General features: G+C 42.7%; 3 protein-coding genes across 3 annotated transcripts; all 3 read right to left on the bottom strand.

Annotated features, from left to right (window-relative positions):
- Positions 1-2,716, bottom strand: LOC130194951 (uncharacterized). The gene is made up of 3 exons (XM_056416179.1): positions 2,218-2,716; positions 155-820; positions 1-21 (listed from the first exon to the last, which is right to left on the bottom strand). The coding sequence occupies exons 1-3, from the start codon at positions 2,320-2,322 to the stop codon at positions 1-3; spliced, it is 792 nt and encodes a 263-aa protein (XP_056272154.1). The 5' UTR covers positions 2,323-2,716.
- A 4,567-nt stretch (positions 2,717-7,283) lies between these two features.
- Positions 7,284-17,284, bottom strand: LOC130195439 (uncharacterized). The gene is made up of 2 exons (XM_056416966.1): positions 16,433-17,284; positions 7,284-9,845 (listed from the first exon to the last, which is right to left on the bottom strand). Exon 2 carries the CDS (start codon positions 9,843-9,845, stop codon positions 8,592-8,594), a length of 1,254 nt encoding a protein of 417 aa, XP_056272941.1. The 5' UTR covers positions 16,433-17,284; the 3' UTR covers positions 7,284-8,591.
- Positions 15,864-20,530, bottom strand: LOC130194950 (uncharacterized). The gene is made up of 3 exons (XM_056416178.1): positions 20,515-20,530; positions 18,097-18,765; positions 15,864-15,908 (listed from the first exon to the last, which is right to left on the bottom strand). Exons 2-3 carry the CDS (start codon positions 18,763-18,765, stop codon positions 15,864-15,866), a joined length of 714 nt encoding a protein of 237 aa, XP_056272153.1. The 5' UTR covers positions 20,515-20,530.
- Between the last annotated feature and the right edge of the window lie 445 nt (positions 20,531-20,975).

The following is a 20,975-nucleotide window of genomic DNA, read 5'->3' as shown; positions in this document are numbered from 1 at the left end:
TCACCTCTTTCGATGAAGAATCTATCGTCCAAATTATCGCGAATGAGGATAGAGATGACATAAAAAAGAGCAATATTATAGTGATAACAAGCATCAGTACTCTAACCCAGAGTGGGAGCATTTTATGTTGAGAGACACTGTTGATCATCCTCACAGCCTTTCTGTAGTTCTCGTGGTCCTGAATGATCAGACGCAGTTGGTCCGGCACCTCCATGTCACTGAACTGACCACAATCCCATTTGTTGAGTCCCTCTTCATTGACAGCAATCAAAGGCTGCAGGGCCTTCCCATTGTAGATAGAAGGAGGCTGGAAGGGCACCACAGTGGACCCTTGAAGCTGCTGGTTGGGGGTGCACAGCACCTTGAGCAGCTTGTCCTTGAAGTCCGGGTCGTCGGCCTCCAGGTAGGTGAGGTGGCAGAGGTGGAGAGGAACAGAGACTCCTGGCTCCAGCAGCACCGGGACGATGGGCTTCCTCTGCAGGCAGTCTCTGAACAGAGACATGTTGGCCTCCAGGAGACACCAGCTCCTCACAAACTCCTGGCTGAGAACCAGCAGGACCTTCTGGCTCTCCTGGATGCAGTCGGACATGTTTTCCAACACGGTGCGGCCGGGAGTGAAGTCACGTTCGTGGTAGCAGACCTGCAAGCCGCAGGACTCCAGCTGGTCGATGAGGGAGTGGGTCCACCGGGAGTCGGTGCTGCTGTAGCTGATGAAGACGTGGTAACACTCACCATCTCCCAGTGAGGGAATAGAGGGACACGGTGGGTCAGGCAGTAACAAACTGTCTGCAGTCGCAGGAGAATACATTGGCTCCATCATCTAAAGAGAAGACAAGAATAAGAATGTCACAATAATGTATTTATGTCCGACAGGATACTCTTTAATTGTATAAAACCCACAGTGCTTCAACAGGTGTGGTTATTAATGAGATATTTATGACCCAAGAGTATAGACAGTTGCCTTCGGGTCATTTTGACCCGATTCAATGTTTAATGTCGGTGTTCTTTCAGTAGTCAACAAACAAACATAAAGTACCTCACACTTAAACTTGGAAAACTATATTAATTCTAATAATTTTCTGGAGATTTTAATAGCTGGGGCCATATTGACCCCAAGGGTAAAATATGTCAGTAAATATAAAGGTAACAGGAGGGTTAAACATTGAATCGGGTCAAATTGACCCGAAGGCGGCAGGAGGGTTAATATAATCACAGGGGCTGTAAAATCTATTTCTATACTGTTTAATATATATATATATAGTACACAAAAAACTAATGTATTCAAAGAATGTCCTTGAACAAATCCAGTCAAAAAGTTTTTAAAAAACCATTTTGTTTAACATATTGTCATGCATGCTTCCTCCATTGTTTTTATTTAGCTAATTCCACCTCTCCATCTCTGTCTCCAACGCTTGACTTCCCCCAGGCCCCGGCATCCCAGTTATCTGACCTCTACTCTCTTGTTCCTCATTCTCACAGTATTTATACCGGCCCATTTCCACCTTTTTCAACCATGTCGACTTCTTCTCATCTGACATCGTGTCTTGGGTTGTAAGGCTTTACTTCATTTTACTATCAATGTCACTAAAATGATCCTGTCGGCCACAATTCATACACATCAAGACACTTATACCAGTAACGGGAGTCAAGATATGGCAAAAACATCCCAGTCGCCAAAATGAACTTAAATGTCTGAACCAATAGCCATTTTAAACAGTTTAAACAGAAAGTGAATATTATAATTCAGATATTGTTCAACGTAAATCTTCTCAATCTTTTCCCCTTCAGTTCAATTCGGACAAATCAAAATTCATTTAACGATAAAAAGAAGATGTATTCTCATACCTGCAGTTAATACACGTGTAAAGCAGTGCAGCACTGGGTCACCAACAGGAGTATCAGGAAGTTGAATGGAAAAACACTGCTTTGTTGGGAGTTTCATTAAAGACAGACCACCTACTTTTATTGCCTTGTAGCACAGTGACTGTACCTTGAATGAAAAAGACTCTCAGATGACATCATCATAACCTTGTACCGTTCAACCTGTCCGCCTATTTTTTTAACACGGTACAATGTAGAATCACATAAGCAGCCGTATGTGGTCGTACACAACAGTTTGCAACACAATGATTCCACAAAGAATCCTCGTGCTCGTTTTAATTATGAAACATATCAGACAAAGGACAACACACAGTGCACAGAAATGTACATTCATACCTGCTCATGATCTAGTAAATTCCAAATATATAACAAAGAGTGATCACACAGTGTGGATGATCGAGAAGTGTAAGTGAACTCAGCAAGAAAAAGGGTGCCGAGCATTCTCACTGTTCTGCTTTCGGTTTTGTTAAAGAGACAGCCTCCGTCCTGATGTCTGAGGGGCTTCTAACATGAACTAGGTTACTGTGCCTTTAATGGCTCTCGGTGGCTCGTATTTCTCCAGACATTACATGTCGACTGGTGAGCTGTAATCTATAGTAAAGTCTTGTTTCCTGTTTCCCTGCTCTTCCCTCCCTGTGCTTGTCTGTTTCTTTCCTGATTGTTTCCAGCCACGCCCTGATTGTTTCCACCTGTGTCTCCACCTGTGTCTCGTTCCCCTGTGTATTTAATCTGTCTCCTTCTGTTTGTCTGGTGTCGGATCGTCCTTTTTGTTCCTGTGTGGTGTTCGGCCGTCTTCCTGTCCAGGAATTAAAGCTGATTTCTCGTGAAACTCCGGCTGCGTTTGGGTCCTCCACACCGCACCATAACAATTTCTAAGTGACTCCAAACTTTTGAAAGGTAGTGTGTATATATATATATATATATATATCTATAGATCATATAATAATATGATATATGAATACCATATAATATAAATATTGGATAATATGAATCTCACACACACATATATATACAATGTAATACAACATGTTTATATATTGAGTTGCCCTTATGAACCTTGTTAGGGTTAAGGTGAGCCTGTTTTTCTCATTGTGTTTCTTCACCTCCTCCTGTGTCCGTCATCCAGCTGTAGCAACGTTCACTATGCCCAATATGGCTGCTTGAGGAGTTATCCATGTGGGTCCTGGTGTTCTCATATTTTCTGTGTGCTTCAGGTCCCTTACTCCCTAACTGTCCATGCTGGATCTGTCCCCGTTGGCTTTACCGGGTCGGGTCTTCTTGGAAGGGAAGCGTTCTCGCTGGCCGTCATGTCGGAGGGGGGGAAAAAAGGTGTCTGACGAGAACGCTCGCAGCTCTTGGTCGGATGACTTTGGCTCAAAGCTGACCCTATTTTAGGAGGCTGATTGGCTGAATTGTATATCCCTAATTCATATATGTCATCAGTCATAAGCTAAACTGCTTCTTAGACCCGTCTCTTGTGGGACAAAACGATCTGGCCCCAGCGCAGCTGACAAGCAGACAGGAGAGAGAGGCGGAGGGGAAGTGCAGGAAAAGCATATATTTTGAGCAGATATCCTATTTTATAAATATAACTCTGTATATTCCATATTGCCAAAACACAAATATTGACAATTTGTATAATTTATACAAAATAATTAATTATAATAACTTTTTAGACTTTCTTTTTTTTGGGGGCTCAAGGTGGGTGGGGCCAGGCCCCGTGGCCCTCTATGGGCCAGCCGCCACTGGTTGTAAGGATTTGTTTCATTTCACCAAGTCACTAGACTGATCCTGTCGACCACAATTCAAACACATTAAGACATTTATACAAGTAATATTAGACAAAATATAGCAAAAACTTCTGTCAAGAAAATTAACTTATATGTCTGAACCAATTGCCATTTGAAACAGTTTAAAAAAAAGAGAATATTATAATTCAGATATTGTTCAACTTAATGTTCTCAATCTTTTCCACTTCAGTTGAATTCCGACAAATCAAAATTAATTTAACGATAAAAAGTAGATGTATTCTCATACCTGCAGTTGATAAACGTGTAAAGCAGTGCAGCACTGGGTCACCAACAGGAGTATCAGGAAGTTGAATGGAAAAACACTGCTCTGTTGGGAGTTTCATTAAAGACAGACCACCTACTTTTATTGCCTTGTACCAATGGCTTTGTCATAGCTCAGTGACTGTACCTTTTATGAAAAAGACTCTCAGATGACATCATCATAACCTTGTACCCTTCAACCTGTCCGCCTATTTTTTTAACACATGGTACAATGTAGAATCACATAAGCAGCCTTATGTGGTAGTGCAAAACAGTTTGCAACACAATGATTCCACAAAGAATCCTCGTGCTCGTTTTAATTACTAAACATATCAGACAAAGGACAACATACAGTGCACAGAAATGTACTTTCATACCTACTCATGATACAGTAAATTCCAAATATATAACAAAGAGTGATCGCACAGTGTGGATGATCGAGAAGTGAAAGTGAACTCAGCAAGAAAAAAAGGTGCCAAGCATTCTCACTGTTCTGCTTTCGGTTTTGTTATAATTATAATAATAATCATTTATTTTATATAGCGCTTCTCTAGACACTCAAAGTCGCTTTACAGTCCGGAGTCCAGTAGTCATACACACACACAGTCGTCCCGGTGGTGGTGAGCTACATCAGTAGCCACAGCTGCCCTGGGGCAGACTGACGGAAGCGTGGCAGCCAATCAGCGCCTACGGCCCCTCCCCCACCACCAACATTCATTCACATCCATACAAACCGGAGTGGGGCTGCGGTGCATGTCTTTATGATGGTGGGGGGAACCGGAGTACCTGGAGGAAACCCACACAGGCACGAGGAGAACATGCAAACTCCACACAGAAAGGACCTGGAACGACCGGGACGACCGGGATTCAAACCCAGGGCCTTCTTGCTGTGAGGCGACAGTGCTAACCACTGAGCCACCGTCCTGATGTCTGAGGGGCTTCTAACATGAATTAGGTTACTGTGCCTTTAATGGCTCTCGGTGGCTCGTATTTCTCCAGACATTACATGTCGACTGGTGAGCTGTACTCTACAGTAAAGACACAAAAGTAGACGTTGCTATTCCCATTGATTTGTTCTCAGCTGCTGTGAGACGTACTGACAGAAACACACCCCTCTCTCCAGGTGACCAGTGGAGCTGGTTTGAGGAAAGGGGAAGTGCCTTTTAGCAAGGCAGCAGGCGTAACCTGACGAGAAGAAAGCCAGGGCTCTCTGAAACATATCCTCCTCACAACCCTGCTCAGAAAATGTTGCTGCAAACTCTTGTTTGCAACCGTCCAGACTAACGTAGACCAGATAGATTTTGAATTGGAACAACTGCCCATCAACACCTTCTCCTCTGAGAGGATTATGTTTGCCTGGCCAACAGCTTTCTGCAGTTCCTTCACAATGTACTTCAATTGTTCCGTTTTCCAAAGACCCATCTCAATAATCAATGCAAATGTAAGACAGATGAGACAAGCAGGAGTGAAAGCCCTAAGATTTGGGTTCACCTCTTTCCCTGAAGAAAGTATCATCCAACCTATCGCTAATGAGGATAGACATGTCATGAATAACATCAATGTTATAGTGATAACAATCCTCAGTACTCTAACCCAGAGTGGGAGCATTTTATGTTGAGACACACTGTTGATCATCCTCACAGCCTTTCTGTAGTTCTCGGGGTCCTGAATGATCAGACGCAGTTGGTCCGGCACCTCCATGTCACTGAACTGACCACAATTCCATTTGTTGAGTCCCTCTTCATTGACAGCAATCAAAGGCTGCAGGGCCTTCCCATTGTAGATAGAAGGAGGCTGGAAGGGCACCACAGTGGACCCTTGAAGCTGCTGGTTGGGGGTGCACAGCACCTGAGCAGCTTGTCCTTGAAGTCCGGTCGTGGGCCTCCAGGTAGGTGAGGTGGCAGAGGTGGAGGAACAGAGACTCCTGGCTCCAGCAGCACCGGACGATGGGCTTCCTCTCCAGGCAGTCTCTGAACAGAGACATGTTGGCCTCCAGGAGACACCAGCGGCTCCTCACAAACTCCTGGCTGAGAACCAGCAGGACCTTCTGGCTCTCCTGGATGCAGTCGGACATGTTTTCCAACACGGTGCGGCCGGGAGTGAAGTCACGGTCGTGGTAGCAGACCTGCAAGCCGCAGGACTCCAGCTGGTCGATGAGGGAGTGGGTCCACCGGGAGTCGGTGCTGCTGTAGCTGATGAAGACGTGGTAACACTCACCATCTCCCAGTGAGGGAAGATCAGCAGGTGGCTCAGCAGGCTGTGACTGAATGTCGGCAGCCTGCAGCTCATTGGCTCCATCATCTATAAAACAACTAAAGTGAGATGAAAATATGATTTAGAAATCCGTTAAAATATATATATATTGGGTAAGCATTTCATATATCAATTGTTTTATGTATATGCATCCTCAATTCAGTAATCACACTCTTGCATAATTCCTTAAAGTCCCTTCAAGTTTAACTCTTTGTCTTTCTGTGTGGTCTTTGCATCCCTCTATCTCGAAAACCGCTCATCCAATCTACTTCACCTTTGGTGGGAGTGTTGCTGGGGACCCACGGGAGGGCTTCATTGAGTTAATAGTAATTTGGACACGCGACACGTTTAATATCAACCTATAAACTGTTCATAAATAAGCACACAGGCATCTTTGCAGCTGCGGGGGCGGAGCTTAAGCGCTCTGCAGAATCGTGCATGCTGTCTGCAGCTGGCAGATAGCGGCTGCATCTGTGATCGCAGTTCACTTTGGCTGCTATAAAGACGGCGAAAGCTTGATTCTGGATAACATTACAACTGAACTTTTCTTCACTTCCTTGGAGTCGATGGAGCAAGAGCGGAAAGCCCACAGGAACAGCTCCACCCGCCCATTGCAACTCAAATAGTTGGTTTTTCCCACTGTAATTTAAAACCCTCATAACATGATTTAAATGTACTTATCTTCCGTTCAAGGTCCAACTTTTATTCCAAATGAATGCTGATAGTTTAATGAATAATAATGCATCATATATTAACACCTCAAGTCAAGTAAATATAGTAGTTTCCTGTACTAGGCTAGAGTACATCTGTCAAATGAAGCAAAACATTTAATATGATTTCACGTATAACAATATGCAAATCTATAGAGTGTGATGTGACCTCACTCACTGCGGAATAACCTTTATTTAAGGACCTCTGTACCACTCCAACTACACAGTAAGGAACTTAATTGTGTTTAAAGAAGTACTCAAATGAGCTTACATTCACAGTTATTGAGAGTTATGAAGCCATACTCTGTAAAAAACTAAATAAACCCCCAAAGTGGACATAACAGACTAAAATGCTCATCTGTGAAGTAATTCATGCTCAACAACAACAGAATCCTCGTGCTCGTTTTAATTACCAAACATATCACACAAAGGACAACATACAGTGCACAGAAATGTACATTCATACCTGCTCATGATTAGGGTTGGGTACCGAAAACCGGTGCCAATATGGTACCGGTTCCAATACAACCGGTATTACCCGGACCGAAACGCAACGCACATTTCGGTGCTTCTTTCCGGTGCCTGAGCCGATTGAAATTGAAAAAAAATATTGTTGTGAACTTCTTTGGTGACTCCGCCCTGTCAGCAGGTTACGAGCCTCTCATATTTAACTCTGACAGCGGAGGCTGCGCCGTGTGTGACTGCGTGAACCCGTGTGGAGCACACCAGCGTCAGGCTGGGCGCGACGGGGAGACCGTCACCGGTCCCCCTGAACACGTGGAGACCGATTATGACGAGCAGCCTTAACTCAGATTAGTACCGTAACGTTGATTGCAAGTCTTGCATTCATAAAAGTAGCCCAAGAAATAATAAATTATCCATTATAACCATGTTTAAGATAGCTCGTAGCTAGCGCTAGCTACGAGCTACGAGCGTGACAGTCTGATAGCAGATGTTTTTGATGTACAGCGATCCCGGCTGTATACCCGGTGTTACCGGGAATATAATGACGGAGGAATAAAGACCGTGGGGCATCACTTTGTTTCAGTGGACCTCTCGCTGTCAGAAGCAAAACTTTATTTGTCACGTGTCATCTTCAGTACCTCTGATTGGTTGTTCTCTTTGCCCATCAAAACAGTGACAGGATTAACCCTATAAGGTCTGCACATGACAATACATATCACATATAATGGAGAACATATCTTGTGTATGTAAACAGTCTGATATCCGTTGTTTGTCGGTGCGCCATGATAACGGCTTCTACAGGGAATATGGCCAAAGAGGTTTTTAATGTCCTCATTGTGCGTTTAAAAAAAAAAGTATCGGTTCAGGCACCGTTTAGGCACCGGTATCGTTTTAAAAGTACCGGTTTAGCACCGGTATTGGAAAAAACCCAAACGATACCCATCCCTACTCATGATACAGTAAATTCCCGCAAATATAACAAAGAGTGATCACACAGTGTGGATGATTGAGAAGTGAAAGTGAACTCAGCAAGAAAAAAGGGTGGCAAGCATTCTCACTGTTCTGCTTTCGGATTTGTTAAAGAGACAGCCTCCGTCCTGATGTCTGAGGGGCTTCTAACATGAACTAGGTTACTGTGCCTTTAATGGCTCTCGGTGGCTCGTATTTCTCCAGACATTACATGTCGACTGGTGAGCTGTACTCTACAGTAAAGACATAAAAGTAGACGTTGCTATTCCCATTGATTTGTTCTCAGCTGCTGTGAGACGTACTGACAGAAACACACCCCTCTCTCCAGGTGGCCAGTGGAGCTGGTTTGAGGAAAGGGGAAGTGCCTTTTAGCAAGGCAGCAGGCGTAACCTGATGAGAAGAAAGCCAGGGCTCTCTGAAACATATCCTCCTCACAACCCTGCTCAGAAAATGTTGCTGCAAACTCTTGTTTGCAACCATCCAGACCAACGTAGACCAGATAGATTTTTGAATTGGAACAACTGCCCATCAACACCTTCTCCTCTGAGAGGATTATGTTTGCCTGGCCAACAGCTTTCTGCAGTTCCTTCACAATGTACTTCAATTGATCCGTTTTCCAAAGACTTATCTCAATAATCAATGCAAATGTAAGACAGATGAGACAAGCAGAAGTGAACGCCGCAAGATTTGGGTTCACCTCTTTCGATGAAGAATTTATCGCCCAAATTAGCACGAATAAGGATAGAGATGACATAAATATGATCAATAGTATAGTGATAACAATCATCAGTACTCTAACCCAGAGTGGGAGTATTTTATGTTGAGAGACACTGTTGATCATCCTCACAGCCTTTCTGTAGTTCTCGTGGTCCTGAATGATCAGACGCAGTTGGTCCGGCACCTCCATGTCACTGAACTGACCACAATCCCATTTGTTGAGTCCTTCTTCATTGACAGCAATCAAAGGCTGCAGGGCCTTCCCATTGTAGATAGAAGGAGGCTGGAAGGGCACCACAGTGGACCCTTGAAGCTGCTGGTTGGGGGTGCACAGCACCTTGAGCAGCTTGTCCTTGAAGTCCGGGTCGTGGGCCTCCAGGTAGGTGAGGTGGCAGAGGTGGAGAGGAACAGAGACTCCTGGCTCCAGCAGCACCGGGACGATGGGCTTCCTCTCCAGGCAGTCTCTGAACAGAGACATGTTGGCCTCCAGGAGACACCAGCGGCTCCTCACAAACTCCTGGCTGAGAACCAGCAGGACCTTCTGGCTCTCCTGGATGCAGTCGGACATGTTTTCCAACACGGTGCGGCCGGGAGTGAAGTCACGTTCGTGGTAGCAGACCTGCAAGCCGCAGGACTCCAGCTGGTCGATGAGGGAGTGGGTCCACTGGTAGTCGGTGCTGCTGTAGCTGATGAAGACGTGGTAACACTCACCATCTCCCAGTGAGGGAATAGAGGGACACGGTGGGTCAGGCAGTAACAAACTGTCTGCAGTCTCAGGAGAATACATTGGCTCCATCATCTAAAGAGAAGACAATAATAAGAATGTCACAATAATGTATTTATGTCCTACAAGTATACTCTTTACCATTGTGGTAGGTGTATAGAATAGTAAAACCAACTGTGTCTTAGAAGGTGTGTTTATTAAGATATGTACTACGCAGAAGTATAGATGAGACATTTTATTTAAGATAATCACAGGGCTGGAAAATATGTCAACACCTGTAACATATATTTATGTTTAGTATTATAACATTAGTCAGAGAGGTATTTATCCAACGTAAGTTAAAGTGAATTACCTTACATGTTTCAGTATTTGGATTGGATTTTACTATGTATTGTATGTCTGCAGAAAAACTATAAACAACCGCATGTTTTTTTCTTTTCAAATATTGAAATATTACTTGTCAAAATTGCATTAAACCAATATATATATATATATTAGGGCTGTCAATCGATTAAAAAAAATTAACTAATTAATCGCACATTTTGAAATTGCGATTAATTAATCGCGATTAAAAGTTGTTTCCTTCTTTTTAAAGACAAAACTTCACACAGAGCTGTGTTTTCAAAGAGGCTCCTACATATACAGTGCCAGCGAGGTATTTAATATCGTGGATGATAAATTGTTTCTTCAGTGAAACATCAGATTAGTTAAAAAGAAGTATATTGAGACCCCATTGGTCCTGTCATCTTTAACATTGAACAGCAGCAGAACCAGTGGCCTTGGGAACTGACTGACATTCAAATATGTCACGTTAACCCTCTGGAGGCTGGGGGCATTTTATACATTTTACAAAATAAATTAAATTCACCGTTTAAAGTCTTTTGCATGTGACACACCCCCACGTGTTATACATCAAACATTCCAGAACAATCTCAGCTCTGAAAAGAGGCTCATTGTCCTCGCACCGTGTTCTCTGGTTCTCTGACTGACAGGCTGCTAAATGAGCCTAACCTGTGAGGTGGGAGGTCCTTTGTGATTTACTGAGTGTTCATTGGTTGTTTTTTCCCCGAAATGTTGACAGACAAACGGATTGACCAATCACGTTGAAGGTTTCGTGTGACGAGTTCTTTCCGCGCCGCGTCACCCGACACGTCGCCCCTCTGTTCCTCTGTGTATCAGAGGGGGAGACGGGAGGAAGGAGCGGAGGAGGAAACCCGACTGATTCATCCACGAGTTAAACTGATTTCTGCTCCTTATTTTCGCGGAGAAATAATTGTTTTAAAAACGGAAACAGTGTCAAACCGTACTGCCGCGGTTTTAAAAAGAAAAGAAAAAAAAATTGCGTTAATTGCGTTAAAATATTTTAGTGCGTTAACGCGGCCAAATTAATCGCATAGATTAACGCGTTAACGCTGACAGCCCTAATATATATATATACAGTTGTGGCAGCAGGGGGTGTTTAGGCTCGGCTGCAGAGTGGGTGGAGTGGTTAAGGGAAAGGTGTCGGGATCAGGCTAATCGGCCACAGCTGGTGGTTCATGGTTAATCAGCCCCAGCTGGGGCTAATTTGTTTGTGTCTTCCCGCGTAAAGGAGCAGTAGGGACTGAGGAGCAAGAGAGAGGAGCGCACAGGCACAGTCTGCAGTCTCAATAAAAGATATTACAAAATATCATTCTTGTGTGCTCACCCTTTGGTGCTTGGTGGGGGAACTAAACACGTGACAGGCACAAACCTTTTACAACAGTATATATCAGGTACACACAAACTAAACTAATGCACACAAAAAATGTCCTGGAACAAATCCAATATAAAAGTAATTTGACATCCTTTCTCGGGTTGTAAGCAGTGGCGGCTGGTGGGAATTATTTTTAGTATAGGGCCATCCAATCAATTTCAGCAAACATCCCAGTATGATTCAATGCAAAAAAAGGATCAAACATGCATTTCTACTTTGTAGTTAAATATTTAACATTTATTCCAACACTGACATAATAAGGACATTTTATTCATACAATTTAGTATATGAATATATCTCTCTCTCTCTCTCATATATATATATATGTATATTTCTCTATATCTCTCTATATATATATACAGGACTGTCTCAGAAAATTAGAATATTGTGATGAAGTTCTTTATTTTCTGTAATGCAATTTAAAAAAACAAAAATGTCATGCATTCTGGATTCATTACAAATCAACTGAAATATTGCAAGCCTTTTATTCTTTTAATATTGCTGATTATGGCTTACAGCTTAAGAAAACTCAAATATCCTATCTCTAAATATTAGAATATCATGAAAAAGTATACTAGTAGGGTATTAAACAAATCACTTGAATTGTCTAATTAACTCGAAACACCTGCAAGGGTTTCCTGAGCCTTGACAAACACTCAGCTGTTATAAATCTTTTTTTAACTTGGTCTGAGGAAATATTAAAATTTTATGAGATAGGATTTTAGAGTTTTCTTAAGCTGTAAGCCATAATCAGCAATATTAAAAGAATAAAAGGCTTGCAATATTTCAGTTGATTTGTAATGAATCCAGAATGCATGACATTTTGTTTTTTAAATTGCATTACAGAAAATAAAGAACTTTATCACAATATTCTAATTTTCTGAGACAGTCCTGTATATATATACACTACCGTTCAAAAGTTTGGGGTCATCCAGACAATTTCGTGTCTTCCATGAAAACTCACTTTTATTTATCAAATGAATTGAAAATTGAATAGAAAATATAGTCAAGACATTGACAAGGTTAGAAATAATGATTAATATTTGAAGTATTAGTTTTGTTCTTCAAACTTCAAGCTCAAAGGAAGGCCAGTTGTATAGCTTATATCACCAGCATAACTGTTTTCAGCTGTGCTAACATAATTGCACAAGGGTTTTCTAATCAGACATTAGTCTTCTAAGGCGATTAGCAAACACAATGTACCATTAGAACACTGGAGTGATAGTTGATGGAAATGGGCCTCTATACACCTATGGAGATAATTCATTAGAAACCAGACGTTTCCACCTAGAATAGTCATTTACCACATTAACAATGGATAGTGTGTATTTTTGATTAATGTTATCTTTATTGAAAAAACAGTGCTTTTCTTTGAAAGATAAAGACATTTCTGTTAGGATCTGTGTGTTTCCTGTTTTATGTTGAAGTCCCTGTCTCGTAGGGATAAGAATTGATAAGATTTTAACGATTCCGATGCCTTATCGATTCCTGCTTATCGATTCGATTCCTTATCGATTCTTTTATCGATTCTTATTGGGCAAGGGGTGAAAAAAAGAGCACAAACGGGTTTATTTACATTAATTTTCTTTTCGATAATTTTCTATAATGCTGCACACACCATATACAGTATGTATACAAACACATTAAAAAAATTAAATAACCAAAAATATTTATACATATTCCTCTTGAACTTAAAATAAAACTTACATAACTTAAATAAAATGTATTCTGTTTAATTTAAACATGTTCCTAGAAATTACTATCCAAACGTGAAGTGATCAATAATGGGAGACCAATGCCGGAGCTAAAATGTCTGCTTCAAACGAAGGGACAGAAGATAACTTGATCGACTACACACAATAAAGGCAAATTGCTTCACACTGAGTGGTTGTGATCACTTTTGAGGAGTTTACCTTGGACCAGTGGTCCCCAAACTACGGCCCGCCTCCACATTTGGACCGGCCCCCTGAACAATATCAGAGACGCGTTCCGATTCATTATTTTTTCCACCTGGCCCGCTGCCGTTGAGATTGCAGTGAGACGCGGAGAAAATGTGAAGTGGTGCTCTTCGCAATAAAACATCTTTGATGGGACGTGTCGCGTCTCGGCCAATCAGCGTTCAGATGTCCACAGCGTTTGGGAAGTTAGGTTAGCTTGAATGTCAGCCCGCTACATCTGCTGCTGTCACGCTGCACGGTGTAGCGATACTAACAAAGTACCGTACGTTAAAAACGATGTGATTTAGCATATTTTTAGTATCGATACTTCATTAAGAGAGCGATCAGAGCGCACGCGCTGCTCCGCTCCGTTAAATGCTGTCTGCGCGCGCAGCACTCACAGCGAGTGGCGCGCGCTGCGCTCAGCCGTAATGCGCGCACACAGGTGAGCACTCTCTCACCTCACACGAGCACTTTTTGTCTTGTGAAATAGAGCCAAACTTTAGAACGCTTCTGCCTCGTTGCCATGTTTGCTGCAGTCTGAAGAAGAAACTAAAAAAGTTTGCGCATGCGCAACGCCACAGAGGACCGTTAGCAGAACCGTTAAAGAATTTGGCTGACGATTCCAAACAATCGGTTCACTGGGAACCGGTTCTAAAACAGAACCGGTTCTCGATTCCCATCCCTACTGTCTCGTTTCCTGTTTCCCTGCTCTTCCCTCCCTGTGCTTGTCTGTTTCTTTCCTGATTGTTTCCAGCCACGCCCTGATTGTTTCCACCTGTGTCTCCACCTGTGTCTCGTTCCCCTGTGTATTTAATCTGTGTCCTTCTGTTTGTCTGGTGTCGGATCGTCCTTTTTGTTCCTGTGTGGTGTTCGGCCGTGTTCCTGTCCTGGAAATAAAGCTGATTTCTCGTGAAACTCCGGCTGCGTTTGGGTCCTCCACACCGCACCATAACAATTTCTAAATGACTCCAAACTTTTGAACGGTAGTGTGTATATATATATATCATATAATAATATGCAGCATAATATGATATATGAATATTGGATAATATGAATCACACACACATATATATACAATATAATACAACATGTTTATATTTTGAGTTGCCCTTATGAACCTTAGGGTTAAGGTGAGCCTGTTTTTTTCCTCATTGTGCTTCTTCACCTCCTCCTGTGTCCGTCATCCAGCTGTAGCAACGTTCACTATGCCCAATATGGCTGCTTGAGGAGTTATCCATGTGGGTCCTGGTGTTCTCATATTTTCTGTGTGCTTCAGGTCCCTTACTCCCTAACTGTCCATGCTGGATCTGTCCCCGTTGGCTTTACCGGGTCGGGTCTTCTTGGAAGGGAAGCGTTCTCGCTGGCCGTCATGTCGGAGGGGGGGAAAAAAGGTGTCTGACGAGAACGCTCGCAGCTCTTGGTCAGATGACTTTGGCTCAAAGCTGAACCTATTTTAGGAGGCTGATTGGCTGAATTGTATATCCCTAATTCATATATGTCATCAGTCATAAGCTAAACTGCTTCTTAGGCCACGTTTACACATAGCCGGGTATTTACTGAAACGAAGATTTCTGCCCCTCCGTTTTCAAAAATAACGTCGTACACACAAGGTCGTTTTCAAAAAAGTTTCTGTTTATATGAACCCGCATAAATCGCCCCGGCGCCGTCATAACTATGCCAAACCTGTAGTCGGCAGTGTAACGAGAAGGATAAAGACATGCAAACCAATCAGAATTCTCAAGACTCGAGACATCCGAGGAGTATCCTCATGTCAAGGAGGAAATAACTCGGGCGCACCTGACAACGAAAATGAAGGCAGTCGACACTGGACGTAGGAGCCAGTGTTGCCAGGTCCGCGTTTTCCGCGAATTGGGCTACTTTTGAAGTGTTGCCGCGGGTTGAATTTGTTGTCCGCTGGTTCGGGTAGACCTATTTTGCATGCAAATTACATGAATATCTTGAAATAAAAATCCATATTTTAAATGAAATAATTTATTTATACACAAATCCTACCAAACTGACTCCAGATCAGCACGTACACACATGGACATTGGACACGTCCACATACACACACTTTAAAAGCAGTGTATATGGTTTGGCACGGGCATATTTTGAGTTCTGATATTGGGCTGGTACACACAGACCTGGCAACCCTGGTAGGAGCGGCCAAACTAACTGTAAACATAGGACGCTCACATGACGTGAAGTATTTTTAGTCGCATACTGTGACGTTTGACAACCTAAAACTCCGTTTGACCTAGTTCACACGCAAACACAAAAACGGAGTTTTCAGAAATCTCCACTTTGGCCGGAATTTTTAGAAATGATCGTTTTCCGTGATAAAACCTCAGTTTTTGTGTAAATGAAAGGCCAAAACACATGAAAATATATGCGTTTTCCCATCGTGTAAACGGGGCCTTAGACCCGTCTCTTGTGGGACAAAACGATCTGGCCCCAGCGCAGCTGACACATGCAGACAGGAGAGAGAGGCGGAGAGGAAGTGCAGGAAAAGCATATATTTTGAGCAGATATCCTATTTTATAAATATAACTCGGTATATTCCATATTGCCAAAACACAAATATTGACAATTTGGATAATTTATACAAAATAATTAATTATAATAACTTTTTAGACTTTCTTTTTTTGGGGGCTCAAGGTGGGTGGCCCTGTGGTCCTCTATGGGCCAGCCGTCACTGGTTGTAAGGATTTGTTTCATTTCACCAAGTCACTAGACTGATCCTGTCGACCACAATTCAAACACATTAAGACATTTATACCAGCAATATTAGACAAGATACAGCAAAAACCTCTGTCAAGAAAATTAACTTATATGTCTGAACCAATTGCCATTTGAAACAGTTTAAAAAAAAGAGAATATTATAATTCAGATATTTTTCAACTTAATGTTCTCAATCTTTTCCACTTCAGTTGAATTCCGACAAATCAAAATTAATTTAACGATAAAAAGTAGATGTATTCTCATACCTGCAGTTGATAAACGTGTAAAGCAGTGCAGCACTGGGTCACCAACAGGAGTATCAGGAAGTTGAATGGAAAAACACTGCTCTGTTGGGAGTTTCATTAAAGACAGACCACCTACTTTTATTGCCTTGTACCAATGGCTTTGTCATAGCACAGTGACTGTACCTTTTATGAAAAAGACTCTCAGATGACATCATCATAACCTTGTACCCTTCAACCTGTCCGCCTATTTTTTTAACACATGGTACAATGTAGAATCACATGAGCAGCCTTATGTGGTCGTGCACAACAGTTTGCAACACAATGATTCCACAAAGAATCCTCGTGCTCGTTTTAATTACTAAACATATCAGACAAAGGACAACATACAGTGCACAGAAATGTACTTTCATACCTGCTCATGATACAGTAAATTCCCACAAATATAACAGAGTGATCGCACAGTGTGGATGATCGAGAAGTGAAAGTGAACTCAGCAAGAAAAAAAGGTGCCAAGCATTCTCACTGTTCTGCTTTCGGTTTTGTTATAATTATAATAATAATCATTTATTTTATATAGCGCTTCTCTAGACACTCAAAGTCGCTTTACAGTCCAGAGTCCAGTAGTCATACACACACACAGTCATCCCGGTGGTGGTGAGCTACATCAGTAGCCACAGCTGCCCTGGGGCAGACTGACGGAAGCGTGGCAGCCAATCAGCGCCTACGGCCCCTCCCCCACCACCAACATTCATTCACATCCATACGAACCGGGGTGAGGCTGCGGTGCATGTCTTTATGATGGTGGGGGAAACCGGAGTACCCGGAGGAAACCCACGCAGACACGAGGAGAACATGCAAACTCCACACAGAAAGGACCTGGAGCGACCGGGACGACCGGGACGACCGGGATTCAAACCCAGGGCCTTCTTGCTGTGAGGCGACAGTGCTAACCACTGAGCCACCGTCCTGATGTCTGAGGGGCTTCTAACATGAATTAGGTTACTGTGCCTTTAATGGCTCTCGGTGGCTCGTATTTCTCCAGACATTACATGTCGACTGGTGAGCTGTACTCTACAGTAAAGACACAAAAGTAGACGTTGCTATTCCCATTGATTTGTTCTCAGCTGCTGTGAGACGTACTGACAGAAACACACCCCTCTCTCCAGGTGACCAGTGGAGCTGGTTTGAGGAAAGGGGAAGTGCCTTTTAGCAAGGCAGCAGGCGTAACCTGACGAGAAGAAAGCCAGGGCTCTCTGAAACATATCCTCCTCACAACCCTGCTCAGAAAATGTTGCTGCAAACTCTTGTTTGCAACCGTCCAGACTAACGTAGACCAGATAGATTTTTGAATTGGAACAACTGCCCATCAACACCTTCTCCTCTGAGAGGATTATGTTTGCCTGGCCAACAGCTTTCTGCAGTTCCTTCACAATGTACTTCAATTGTTCCGTTTTCCAAAGACCCATCTCAATAATCAATGCAAATGTAAGACAGATGAGACAAGCAGGAGTGAAAGCCCTAAGATTTGGGTTCACCTCTTTCCCTGAAGAAAGTATCATCCAACCTATCGCTAATGAGGATAGACATGTCATGAATAACATCAATGTTATAGTGATAACAATCCTCAGTACTCTAACCCAGAGTGGGAGCATTTTATGTTGAGACACACTGTTGATCATCCTCACAGCCTTTCTGTAGTTCTCGGGGTCCTGAATGATCAGACGCAGTTGGTCCGGCACCTCCATGTCACTGAACTGACCACAATTCCATTTGTTGAGTCCCTCTTCATTGACAGCAATCAAAGGCTGCAGGGCCTTCCCATTGTAGATAGAAGGAGGCTGGAAGGGCACCACAGTGGACCCTTGAAGCTGCTGGTTGGGGGTGCACAGCACCTTGAGCAGCTTGTCCTTGAAGTCCGGGTCGTCGGCCTCCAGGTAGGTGAGGTGGCAGAGGTGGAGAGGAACAGAGACTCCTGGCTCCAGCAGCACCGGGACGATGGGCTTCCTCTGCAGGCAGTCTCTGAACAGAGACATGTTGGCCTCCAGGAGACACCAGCGGCTCCTCACAAACTCCTGGCTGAGAACCAGCAGGACCTTCTGGCTCTCCTGGATGCAGTCGGACATGTTTTCCAACACGGTGCGGCCGGGAGTGAAGTCACGGTCGTGGTAGCAGACCTGCAAGCCGCAGGACTCCAGCTGGTCGATGAGGGAGTGAGTCCACCGGGAGTCGGTGCTGCTGTAGCTGATGAAGACGTGGTAAGACTCACCATCTCCCAGTGAGGGAATAGAGGGACACGGTGGGTCAGGCAGTAACAAACTGTCTGCAGTCTCAGGAGAATACATTAGCTCCATCATCTAAAGAGAAGACAATAATAAGAATGTCACAATAATGTATTTATATCCTATAGGATACTCTTTACCCTTTAAGTGTATAAACCCACAGTGCTTTAACAGGTGTGGTTATTAATGAGATATTTATGACCTAAGAGTAGACGAGAAATTGAATTTAAGATAATCACAGGGGCTGTAAATTCTATTTCTATACTGTTTAATATACACTACCGTTCAAAAGTTTGGGGTCACTTAGCAATGTCTTTATTTTTCAAAGAAAAGCACTGTTTTTTCAATAAAGATAACATTAATCAGAAATACACTCTATACATTGTTAATGTGGTAAATGACTATTCTAGGTGTAAACGTCTGGTTTCTAATGAAATATCTCCATAGGTGTATAGAGGCCCATTTCCATCAACTATCACTCCAGTGCTCTAATGGTACATTGTGTTTGCTAATCGCCTTAGAAGACTAATATCTGATTAGAAAACCCTTGTGCAATTATGTTAGCACAGCTGAAAACAGTTATGCTGGTGATATAAGCTGTAACAGTTTAGCTCGACGCCTTCCTTTTTGTAATAGTTGTTTTCATCCTGTCACACCATCTCGTCAGTCCAACTTCCTTCACCTGCCTCTGGTCACCTCGTTAGTCCCTCATTCCCTTCACCTGGTCCTCACGCCCTTCTCACCTGCAGCACATCCCCTCATTAGTCCCTCACTATTTAGCTCCCTCACTTCCACTTGTCCTCTGCCAGATTGTCTTGTGTTTTCGTGCCAAGTTCTCCAGCGTTATTAGAGTATATTCCTGACCTGCCTGTTCTGACCCTGCCAGCCTACCCTGACCTCTGATTCTCTGCCTGCCCCTTTTGGACTTGTTTGCTTCTTCGACTGATCTCCCGGTTTTGACCCAGCCTGTTTCCAACCAAAAACAGTATTCTTTGTTACTCCTGTCTGAGTCGTGCTATTGGGTCCACTCTAATATCACCGTGACATAAGCTATACAACTGGCCTTCCTTTGAGCTTGAAGTTTGAAGAACAAAATTAATACTTCAAATATTAATCATTATTTCTAACCTTGTCAATGTCTTGACTATATTTTCTATTCAATTTTCAATTCATTTGATAAATAAAAGTGAGTTTTCATGGAAGACACAAAATTGTCTGGATGACCCCAAACTTTTGAACGGTAGTGTTTATATATATATAGTACACAAAAACTAATGTATTCAAAGAATGTCCTGGGACAACTCCAGTATAAAATTTCAGTTTTGTTTTACCATATTGTCACGCATGCTTCCTCCATTGTTTTTATTTAGCTAATTCCACCTCTCCAACGCTTGACTTCCCTCAGGCCCTGGCATCCCAGTTATCTGACCTCTACTCTCTTGTTCCTCATTCTCCAAGTTTTAATACTGGCCCATTTCCACCTTTTTCAACCATGTCGCCTTTTTCTCATCTGACATCCTGTCTTGAGTTGTAAGGCTTTACTTCATTTTACTATCAATGTCACTAAAATGATCCTATCGGCCACAATTCATACACATCAAGACACTTATACCAGTAACGGTAGTCAAGATATGGCAAAAACATCCCAGTCGCCAAAATGAACTTAAATGTCAGAACCAATAGCCATTTTAAACAGTTTAAACAGAAAGTGAATATTAGAATTTAGATATTGTTCAATGTAAATGTTCTCAATCTTTTCCCCTTCAGTTCAATTCGGACAAATCAAAATTCATTTAACGATAAAAAGTAGATGTATTCTCATACCTGCAGTTAATAAACGTGTAAAGCAGTGCAGCACTGGGTCACCAACAGGAGTATCAGGAAGTTGAATGTAAAAACACTGCTCTGTTGGGAGTTTTATTAAAGGCATATACTTGTATTGACGTGTACCAATGGCTTTATAATAGCACAGTGACTGTACCTTTAATGAAAAAGACTGTCGATGACATCATCATAACCTTATCCTTTAACCTGTCTGCCTGGTCCAACCTGTCTAGGTTGCATATTTTTGAACACATTGTATAATGTAGAATCACATAAGCAGCCTTATGTGGTAGTACACAACCGTTTGCAACACAATGATGCGACTATACAGCTTTCTGAACGTCAATACTAGTTTATCAGAACACAAACGCTCCGACACGCACACTAGTGGGAGCGTTTTGATTCCTTTTCTGGTTTAAATCATATTTGGAATATGAAATTCATACTTAGCATCGATACCC

This window comes from Pseudoliparis swirei, chromosome 6, assembly GCF_029220125.1.
Source record: "Pseudoliparis swirei isolate HS2019 ecotype Mariana Trench chromosome 6, NWPU_hadal_v1, whole genome shotgun sequence".
Taxonomy (NCBI): Eukaryota; Metazoa; Chordata; class Actinopteri; order Perciformes; family Liparidae; genus Pseudoliparis; species Pseudoliparis swirei.
Note: the sequence above shows the minus strand (reverse complement) of the source record. Positions and strands in the feature narration are given on the sequence as shown.